The 11,577-nt window shown below is 42.8% G+C and overlaps 1 protein-coding gene across 1 annotated transcript; it reads left to right on the top strand.

Moving 5' to 3' along the window:
* Positions 1 to 643: 643 nt before the first annotated feature.
* LOC110720585 lies at positions 644 to 1,801 on the top strand. The gene has a single exon (XM_021899627.1). The coding sequence runs from the start codon at positions 644 to 646 to the stop codon at positions 1,799 to 1,801; it is 1,158 nt and encodes a 385-aa protein (XP_021755319.1).
* Positions 1,802 to 11,577: the final 9,776 nt, after the last annotated feature.

The raw sequence follows: 11,577 nt of genomic DNA, 5'->3' as shown, positions 1-11,577 counted from the left end.
GCATGAAGGGTGAAGATCCGAATAAACATCTGGCAGAATTTCATGTGGTATGCACCAGCATGAAACCGATTGGGATGACTAACGAGCAAATTCAGTTGAGAGCATTTCCTTTCTCTCTCAAGGATGCAGCGAAGGATTGGTTTTACTATCTTCCCCCAGGTAGCATAACAAATTGGGCAGATTTGAAGAAGTGTTTCCTTGAGAAGTACTACCCAGCCACTATTTCTGCGAGCCTTAAGAAAGCTATCAGCAATGTGGATCAGAAGGAAGATGAATCCTTGTATGAGTATTGGGAGAGATTTAAGAGATTGTGTGCTAGTTGTCCTTACCATGGGTATTCCGATCAAGACCTCATCCTATACTTCTATGGAGGTCTAACTGATGATGACTTGAGGATGGTGAATGCAGCAAGTGGAGGAGGGCTAGTGAATAAAACTCCAGGAGATGCAACTAGGCTGATTGCAGAGCTAGCAGAGAATTCTAGGCAATTCAGTCAGAGAACTCCCACGCGCCGGGTGAATGCAGCAAATTCAAATACGTCTGAGTTAGAAAGTCAAGTAGCTGATTTGACTTCTATGATGCGTGAGTTCATGGTGAACTCAAGGAATCGCAGCAACTGAATTCTTGTGGTATATGCACCTCCATGGGACATCCCACTGATGCATGTCCTCAATTACAAGAGGAGCAGAATGAGCAAGCAAATGCAATGGGTTTCCAAGGGCAAGGTCCTCAGAGAAGTTATGATCCCTATTCAAATACATACAATCCAGGATGGAGGGATCATCCAAATTTGAGATATGGGAACTCCCAAGGGAACCAACAACAACAAAATGCTCAAGGCCAGCAACAGTATCAGCAATATAGGGCACCATTACCCAAACCTCAAGGCCAAAGCTCAAATTCGAATAATATGTCAACTGAAGAAATGATTAGATCACTAACTTCTAATGTATCTACTATGCAGCAAAACATGGTGCAATTTCAGCAAGAAACCAAATCCAGTATTCAGAATTTGGAGAATCAAGTGAGTCAAATCTCAAGTGCGGTGAGCAGACTTGAAGCTAAGGATTCGGGAAAACTTCCATCTCAAACGGAGTTGAATCCTAAGCAACAAGCCAACGCGATTACACTGAGGAGTGTCAAAGAGCTGAAAGAGACTGAAATTGCAACCAAGAGGGCTGAAGACTTGATTGGAGCTGACGAGGAGGAAGTGGAACATGAAGCTGTTGCAAACCCTTTAACTTTTCCCTCTTATGAACCCACACCACCTTTCCCTGAAGCGTTGAAAGAGACGAAAAGGTACGAAAAAGACAAAGATATCTATGAAACATTCAGCAAATGTGAGGTAAACATTCCCCTTTTGAATTTAATAAAAAGTGTTCCTAGATTTGCTAAATTTATGAAAGAGCTTTGTACTATAAAGAGGAAGCACAAGTTGGGAGGAAAAGAAAAAGTGAAAGTGAGTGCTCATGTTTCTGCAGTCTTTCAGAAGAAGCTCCCTGAAAAATGCAGTGATCCTGGTATGTTTACTGTCCCAGTTACAATAGGGGACACCACATTTCATAGACCTATGTTGGATTTAGGTGCTTCAATCAATGTTATTCCATATTCCCTTTTCAAATCTTTAGAACTTGGGCCCTTGCATGAAACTGGGGTAGTGATTCAGTTAGCTGATAGGTCCAATGTTTACCCTAAGGGAGTAGTGGAAGATGTGCTTGTGAAAGTTGATGAACTAATCTTCCTGCTGATTTTTATGTGCTTGATATGGAACATGATAGACAAGCAGTTCCCATCTTGTTAGGAAGACCCTTCTTGAAAACTGCTAGGACAAAAATTGATGTTTTTACTGGTTCTTTAACTATGGAGTTTGATGGGCAAGAAATTGTGTATAACATCTATGATTCCATGAAATATCCTGTTGACACTCATTCCTTGTGTTCCATTGATATCATTGATCCTATAGTGTAGGATGTCTTCAATGTTGAGGGCGAGGATGCGCTCCTCACTTCCATTTCTAATGATTTATCTGCTGATTGTTTGGATATTCCTTTGCCAAATAGTGTGCAGATGATCACTAGTAGAAAAAACCAAATTGGAAGCCAATAATTGGAAGCGGTTTATCAAATCCGCTTCCAATTCCTTACAAATACCCGCCCAAATTTGTTTTTAAAAAAAAAGGAAGAATTGGAAGCGGTTTAGGTTGAACCGCTTCCAAAAACCAATTTGAAGCGGTTTAGGCTGAACCGCTTCCCTTTTTCAAAAAAAAAAAAAAACCCGGCTTTACTTCCATTTTTCCCCTCCATTTCAACGTATTCCTTGCTCTGAATTCCCCTCCATTTCTTCGCTTCCACCATTGCTTCCCTTCAACTTCCACTCTCACACACCTACACTCCACCATAACCACCATATATAACCACCGTCACTTAACCCCACCACAACAACTAGCAACAACCTGCCAAAAGCCGTTGCACCCACCACCATTGGCGTTGTTGGACTCCACACCCTGCACTGTCGCCGCCTCCACCCGCCGCGACAACCACCACCACAGCAAGCATTTCCTTTGTGGACGCTTTGCTGCTGCTGTTGCTTATTGACGCTGCTAGCCACCACACTCGGCCTCACCACGACCCTTGCTGCTGCGACGTTGCTTGAGGACCCTGCTGCCCTTCTCACCTTCACACCGAAACACCACCACCACAGACATTCCTTCTCTTTGTCCCTCACAAATTAGGGTGAGTTCATGCTTACTTAATCTTACTACCTTATTTACATGTTCTTAACAATTTCCCAAATTTTAGGGTTTCAATATTAGTTAATCATATTTTATGTTAATTATTTTAATAATTATTCGTATACAAAATGTTAATTCTTACCTTAATTGTATAATGTTATAAGTTGTTTGAATTTGAGTAGCTAAAAAGTGATGAATTATTGAATATGGATTGTAAGTGAGCTTAGTTTGCTTGTAGGTAGTCCAATTAGCATTGTATGAATGAATTAACTTGTGTTTTGTTAAATGTCAAACAAATTGAAATTTTTGAATGCTTGCATCATCATTTGCCTAGATACCCGTTCAAGTCTTTCTCATTAGGAGGAAGACTTGAATAGTCCCCGGTTGGGACTGTTCTTGGACGTTTAATCTCACTTAGGTAGTGAATGTATGTCTCTTTTTCGATTTTAAGGAATATCTCGGCCTAGCATTTCGTCTCCATGTTCTCTGGGTGCATATGTAGGTAATTATTTACCTACATTGTGTACTTGGAGAACTAGGGCGAAATGCTGCCGGATTTTCCTGAAAATTGGAAAGTTGACATACATTCACTAGTGAGATTAGACGTTCAAGGATGGGTTAGGTTGGAGTGATAAGGACCTTTTTGGGAGCATTCATTTTTACACTATATGCATTAACGATATAAATACAAACAATGTACTTTGATTATATGTTGCAATTTTACATTATTTAATATGTGTTGGTTTGCGTAAAGGCAATTGAAAACGTTGATGGATCGCGGTTGGATGTATGGTAGACGTGATACGTTGGATTTCTTTAATGGGGTCCAAGAGTTTTGCGAGAGTGCTTCACAATATCAGATCAAAACGGGTGTGAATGACCTTTATTGTCCTTGTGTCAACTGTAATAATGTGACAATGGTCGACAGTGTTGATACAATAAGGGATCATGTGGTATGTCATGGGTTTAGGCCTCAATATCATGTGGGGTTTGGCACGGTGAACAGGGATCGTATAGGGTGAATGTTGTTGGGAATGATACTCACGATAACAAAGCCGAGATTCGTGCGGAAGATGATTATGGTAGTGATGGTGGTGGAGATGGAGATGAGGATGGGGATGAGATCGAGGACGGTGGTGGTGATCACTTGGATGAGATGATGCATAATGTTGAAGGTGAATTTGGTGACCGATGTGATGTATTTGAGTCGTTATCAGAGGCTGCCAAAAAGCCTTTGTATCCCGGGTCGAAAAAAATACACCAAACTATCAGCCGTGCTAACACTTTTTAACATTAAGTCAAAGTATAATTGGAGCGACACTAGTTTTACTTCTTTGTTGACTGTGTTATGTGACATGTTGCCTGATGAGAATGAACTTCCTAAGTCGTACTATTATGCAAAGAAACTCATGTGTCCATTTGGTTTGGAGTATAAGAAGATACATGCATGTCCTAATGACTGTGTTCTTTATCGAAATGAATATGAAGAGTTGGAGGAATGTCCACGTTGTGGTCAGTCGCGTTACAAGCGAAAGAACTGCAACGCTGGTATGAAGGGAATTCCTGCCAAAGTGTTATGGTATCTTCCCATCATTCCAAGGTTCAAGCGTCTATTTTCAATACCAAGAGATGCTAAGAACATGAGATGGCATGCAGAGGGAAGAAAGAAAAACGGTTTGCTGAAGCATCCGGCTGACTCTCCGGCTTGGAAGAACATCGATATGAAGTTCAGGGCATTTGGTGATGAAGTGAGAAATTTGAGGCTTGGGTTGTGCACCGATGGTATGAATCCATTTGGCACTCTGAGTACCCAACATAGCACATGGCCGGTACTTTTAGTGATCTACAACTTGCCTCCGTGGTGTGTATGAAACGAAAATACGTAATGCTGTCTCTTTTAATAACTGGTCCAAGGCAACCTGGACACGACATTGATGTTTTCCTTAAGCCCCTTGTTGATGATTTGAGAAAGATGTGGGACGAAGGAGTTTCTGTTTATGATGCCCATAAGAACGAGATGTTCCTAATGCGTGCAGCCCTGATGTGGACCATTAATGATTTTCCCGCATATGGCAACCTGTCCGGGTATAAGAACAAAGGGCATAAAGCATGTCCTGTTGTATCGATGACACACCAAACGTGTACCTTGAACACTACGGCAAAGATGTGTACGTGAGGACCCGACGATTTCTTCGGCGCGATCACCCATATCGTAGGCAGAAAAAGGCCTTCAATGGGAAAGTTGAAGAAGGGGTTGCACCTAGGCCAATGAGTGGACATGAGGTGTATGGTCGAGTGAAGGGTATACCAACTGTTTTTGGTAAAACATCGAAACCTTTAGACCCATATGCCTTATTTAAAAAGGAATCGATCTTTTGGAAGCTTGAGTACTGGAAAGAACATGATATTAGACATTGTCTCGATGTGATGCATATAGAGAAGAATGTTTGTGATGCAGTTGTTGGGACAATAATGGGTATTCATGGCAAGACAAAGGATGGGAAGAGCGCCCGATTAGATTTGGAAGCGTGGGGTGTTCGTCCGGAATTGTGGGTGCAGCCAAAGGAAGGGAAGGCAATGGTAATGGAAAAGGTAAGGGAAGATGGTGGCAATAAACGTAAGGGGAGCGTAAAGGAAAGGGCATCGGTGTATCAAAGAAGAAAGATGAAAAGGTGTATTTACCTCCAGCTTGCTACACATTGTCAAAGGACGAAAAATGGAAGTTCTGTGCTTTTGTATGACATTAAGGTTCCCTCTGGTTTCTCGTCAAACATGAAAAGATTCGTTTCTTGAATGGGAATTGAAGTTGACTAGTATGAAATCTCATGATTGTCACATGATGATGCAAGTATTCCTACCGATTGCCATTCGTGGTATTTTACCAAAGCACGTGAGAGAAGCTATTACGAGCCTTTTTCGTTTTTCAACACTATATGCAGCAAAGTGCTCGATCCTTTTACACTTGATGCTCTCCAGGCGAATGTAGTTGTAACATTGTGCAAATTTGAGATGTATTTTCCACCATCATTTTTTGACATCATGGTGCATTTGGTCCTTCATTTGGTTCGTGAGATCAAGATGTGCGGTCCAGTCTTTATGAGGTGGTGCTATCCTTTTGAAAGACACATGGGTACATTACAACATAAAGTCAGGAATCCAGCCCATCCAGAAGGTAGTATGATTCAAGGGATTGTGGCGGAGGAGATTGGTAATTTCGTGGGAGTATGTTGCCGTTGCCGAACCAATTGGGCTTCCCACTTCCCGACATGAAGGGAGACTTGATGGTCATGGCACACTCGGGTCGAAACGGATCTCACCTACTCATGATCAGTTCTTGCAAGCTCACTTATTTGTGCTTCATCATGTTGCGGAGGTTCACCCATATTTAGAAGAGCACATGGATAGTTTGCGTGCGGAATTTCCATCAAAAGGGGAAAGGGGACTAATGCAGTTGCATAATAAGATGTTTGTGACATGGTTCCATGATCGAGTCAATCGTCAATTGGATGAGAGTGTCTCTGATACTATAAAGTGCTAGCTTATGGTCCAAAGGAAGATGTTTATTCTTTTGAGGGATATGACATTAATGGGTATACATTCTGGACTGAGCATCGTGATCAGAAATCCTCATCGACTCAAAATAGTGGTGTCACGCTTGTGGCTTCATCAACAGAGTTTGCCAGTGCGAAGGATACATCACCGGTTGACGCACAATTATCATACTACGGACGAATTCAGGAAATATGGGAACTAGATTATCGTGAGTTCAAGGTAGGTCTATTTAAAATGTAAATGGGTCGATAATATTAGGCGCAACATCAGACACAATGACTTCACTCTTGTAGACCTTGGCCACCTGCGGGATAGTTTGGAACCATTCATCCTTGCATCTCAAGCTAAGCAAGTGTTCTATGTCACCGACCCAGCCGATCCTAAATGGTCCATCGTCCTTGCTAGCAAGAGAAGAATCTTAGGGTTGGAGATGTCGAAGACGAGGACGAATATGATGCGTTTGATGATTCGCCCCCTTTCACTGCCCCTAGATTTGACGTATCAAATTGATGTAGACAAGGATGCAAATTATATTCGAGCAGACCACAATGAGGGAATACTCGAATGAGGTACATTTGTTTTTGCATCGTAATGTCAATCTTCTTTTTTGCCGTTTGTACATATTTTTCTACCTACGTTCTTGTATTAGCATGAAATCATTACCTTTATCGCATTTTCAACTAGTAAACATGTTTTGTATACCTAATGTGAGTTGGTAGAAGGATTAGATGTGAACTAGGAATGAAATTAACGAAGTTGGGAAAGGTAGAAGCCCTTTTTTGCCATTTTGTACATATTTTGTTCACTTCGTTGTTGTATTAGCATGGAATCATTTCATTTATCGCATTTTCATATTTTAAACACTTATTAGTATACCTAATGTGAGTTGTTACAAGGATAGTTGTGTGATAGGTATGAAAATAATGAAGTTAGGAATGGTAGAAGCTCAGTTTTGCCATTCTGTACATATTTTGTTCAATTCGTTCTTGTATTAGCATTTTCAGCTTGTAAACATGTTTGTGTACTAATTATTTGTGTTGCTTGTGGTGGTAGGTGTGTACATAAAATGGTCGTGATGAAGACATTCACCACGCAGAGGTTATGGATGATGAAGACCATGGTAGTTCTCAATCTGGTGACGAGTTGTATGATGTGAATAAGGAGCAAGATTTGGGCGAACCAGAAGACCAAGCTCATGATGAGTTGCGGCGCAGGTTTGACGCTTATGAGATGTCAGCTGAATGTGCCCCCCTATTGTGGATGATATTGTATCCGAGTTTGTACAAGATTCAAACGGCCGAATGGAGAAGCAACGTCAACTGAAAACCAGCAGTACACAAAAGGCATCGGGAAAGAGAAAGGTTAGGGTCCAACAAAAGCATTTAAGCAATGGCGCAGCAAATATTCCACACAAATTGGCATCCTAACTCGTAAAATACCGATCACACTTGACTGGGCAGAGATTCCAAAAGGGTTGCTTCAAATGTTTTGGGATGATACAATGGTAAGTGTTTATTATTTCAGTTTTGTTCATGAAAATTCGAGTCAAAATGTATGCATTCGTGCGTAAAAACCAAACTTCGAGCCTAAAAACAAAAATTCGTGCCTTAAAACCAAACTCCGAGTTCAAAACACAAAAAATCGTGCCTAAAAACCAAACCTCGAGCCTGCCTCGTTGTTGGTGAAGCATGACAGGCATGGCTGGGCTGCCTGCCTGGCTGGGCGGGTGCCCTACCTGGCTGGGCTGCCTGCCTGGCTGGGCAGGTGCCCTACCTGGCTGGGCTGCCTGCCTGGCTGGGCAGTGCCTGCCTGGCTGGGCTGCCTAGCTGGGCTCCCTGCCTAGCTGGGCAGTGCCTGCCTGGCTGGGCAGGTGCCTGCCTGGCTGTGCAGTGCCTGCCTGGCTTGGCAGGTCCCTGCCTGGCTGGGCTGCCCGCCTGGCTGGGCAGGTGCCTGGCTGGGTAGTGCCTGCCTGGCTGGGCTGCCTGCCTGCCTGGCTTGGCAGGTCCCTGCCTGGCTGGGCAGTGCCTGCCTGGCTGGGCTGCCTGGCTTGGTAGGTCCCTGCCTGGCTGGGCAGGTCCCTGCCTGGCTGGGCTGCCTGCCTGCCTGGCTGGCAGGTCCCTGACCTGGCTGGGCAGTGCCTGCCTGGCTGGCTGCCTGCCTGCCTGGCTTGGCAGGTCCCTGCCTGGCTGGGCAGGTCCCTGCCTGGCTGGGCTGCCTGCCTGGCTGGGCAGGTCCTTGCCTGCCTGGCAGGGCTGCCTGCCTGGCTGGGCAGTGCCTGCCTGGCTGGGGAGGTGCCTAGCTGGGCAGGTCCCTTTTTTTTCGTTTCTCCATTTTTTCGTCAATTTTTTTTTTCACTTTACTGACATGGAAGTTTGCGATTCTTACAGAGTGTGTTCAATATTCCCGATGACCTAGACAAGAGGAGATCGTTTGAAGGTTTTGTACAAGAGAGATTCAAAAACTTCAAAAGTTTTTAAGAACAAGATGGATCCATAAGAAGCAAAGGAATAAACCCATGAAAACTTCGATGGGTAATGCAGGAGAGGATGAAGTTGAGAAGAAACCGTGGGATGTATATCCACAAATAACGAAGGAGGACTGGGAGAAGTTCGTAGCGAAATCAACAACTACTACTGCACTTGTATGTAATCTATATAAATTACAGTTACTTTGAAAAATTTGCTCACTTCATATAATGATGCGAACAATTGCTAATGTGTAGGAAAGAAGTCAACAAGCTACGCGCAATGCTGAGAAGAAAATGTATAACCATCATATGGGTTGTAAGACATTTGCGGAAAGTCGAGAAAAGTGGATCAAAGAGGGTTTGTACCCCACATCCAAAATATCTTCACCTGATACACCGATTCCCTCCACGATGACATCTTTGGTGAGTCGTGCCAGTGACTGGGTGTGCTATGCATGGGATCGACAAGAACACCGGGAAGTACGTCATGCACCCGGATACCAAAACTGTAGCAGATGCACTTGTAAGCACCCTAATCTTTGACATTATGATAATATTCACCGTTATCATTATCTAATATTTGATAACGACTACGTCTAACTTAGAATGAAATTTTTTTGGTGTTATTGCAGCTTGAGCATACGTCAGAAGTAGTTGAAGGCAAGCTCACTCCAAGCATTGAGAACGATCCTTTTACCTTGGCTTTGGGAAAACCATACCACCCTGGGCGAGTAATTGGAGCGGGCGGCAAGCAACTTGGGTGGGAAAAGGTTATGGGTTCAGATTACACTAGATCAGGAAGATCTAGATCAAGTGTTAATTCGCCCTACCGAATGGATGCCAAGGAAAAAGAATCAATAAAGGCGGAGATTCGCAAAGAGGTGCAAGAACAGTTGCAAAGTCAATTCAATGCTATTTTGAAGCATATGAACTTGCCAACATTGTCTATGCCCCTGGTAACCCCAGTTGACTCATGTAGTCAACCCAAGGATGCCATGGACGATCCACTTGTTGGCAGCGAGGTAATTGTTTTACAATTGAGTTCAATGGCCTCCATATCATCAAACGAGGCCTTAGCATGACTGTTTTGAACTTTTTCAGAATCCTAGTCCGACGCATGCAGATTCAAGAGGGATTGCAAACCAAAGACCTGATCCTTTTCCAGATGTTCAGGTAATTTCCAAGTCTCACTAATATGTCCTTGTATTAGCATGACGCTGGTTAATTAGTTTATAACTTATCCTAATAAAATGTGTAGGAAGAGACGCCATGTGAGCTCCTTCACCCCGAGAAAAACATGGATGGTGAGTTTGTGGGGTATGGTAGCGCACAACCGTTTGACAAGGTCCATTTCAAGTCTACTACTAATACCCACTACATCTCCATCGGCATCAATTCCATAGTACCTGGGTTTGAGGACTTGCCACTACCGGTGCCTAGAGTGGAATATGACTTCATCACGCTAATTGATGCGAAAGGTAGCTTTGTGCAATGCCACGTGATCGAGTGAGGTTGATAGGAGGGGTAAGTGTACACAACATTATTGGTTTTAAAACATGTCCCAAACACCTTGTAATTTAACCATGTGCTTTTTATGTTACAAACGAAGAGTTCGAGAGGTTCGGCTGCGAGTTGTACTCCACTAGTAGAAGCTGACATACTGAACTCGTTGTCCAAAGCATGTACTTTTCTTCACAACCGTGTGAACGAGTTGCCTAGGGGTAGATCCATTGAAGTGACTTTACCTAAGGAAATGTTCCACTATGATGACGATGGGATCGCACCAGTTACAAAAGAGGATGTGAAGGAATTTCTATCGGGTGCCATGCTTAACATTTCCATCATTCAAGCTTTCATGAAGTAATTCACTTCCACTAATCATAATCACCCTAGCTTTGCATTTTCAAATATAAACAATGTAATTAATAAGTAATCCCTACATTACTGTCGTGAAGGGCACTACAGGATCACCTTGTTAGTGGATGCAACTCCGAGGCTGCAATTGGGTGGTTATGCCCCGAGCAAACCTCCATTACCAAATGCTTAACCAACCCTCGTGAAGTGGAAGATTATCTAGAAAGGAGTATGAAGGAATCAACTCGTGGTGGAGATAAGTTCATATTAGCCCCTTGTTTTGAGGAGTACGTCACAAAATGTCATAATTTAGTTTTTTCCTTTTTTCCAAATTCTGAAATTGCAGTTAGCTGAGGCGTATAATATGTTCACGTTTATGTAAATATATACTTGCAGTTATCATTGGACCCTTTTGGTGATTTGCGTATCCATAACACAATCTACCACTTTGATTCTATTCGACAGACTCCACCACGGAGGTTGCTAGTGAAGAACCTACTGAATAGGTACATATTGCTTCCCTTTGTTGATTGCCCTAAACTTAATCACTGAGATTTAATGTTTCTAACTTAGAACTTATTTTCCTAAAGTGTTATGAAGAAGTTAAACTGTCGTTCTGTTGCGGGTCCTAAGTGGAAATATGCAAAGGTAATGCCTTGAGTTAGTGATTTGTTTAATATACTTGGCTTCGGTAATGGCTACGCATGATAACAGTACCTTTGTGGCATGTCAGTGTGCGCAACAAAACAACGGACTTGATTGTGCCCTATACGTGATGAGGTTTATGCTTGACATAGTCAACAATTGCTCGGAAGCACAACAAGTAGATGAGGTATGCTTTTACTGTATTCAATCTGTACCTTGCTTTCCATTATTGCACCGAACATAAAACAAGCGTAACACATGGGGGGTGCTACATACTGATGACAATGGTTTAATTTTTTTCGAATCTTTAGTTTTGCAAGGTTGAAAG

Source organism: Chenopodium quinoa, unplaced genomic scaffold (genome assembly GCF_001683475.1).
Source record: "Chenopodium quinoa cultivar QQ74 unplaced genomic scaffold, ASM168347v1, whole genome shotgun sequence".
Taxonomy (NCBI): Eukaryota; Viridiplantae; Streptophyta; class Magnoliopsida; order Caryophyllales; family Amaranthaceae; genus Chenopodium; species Chenopodium quinoa.
Note: the sequence above shows the minus strand (reverse complement) of the source record. Positions and strands in the feature narration are given on the sequence as shown.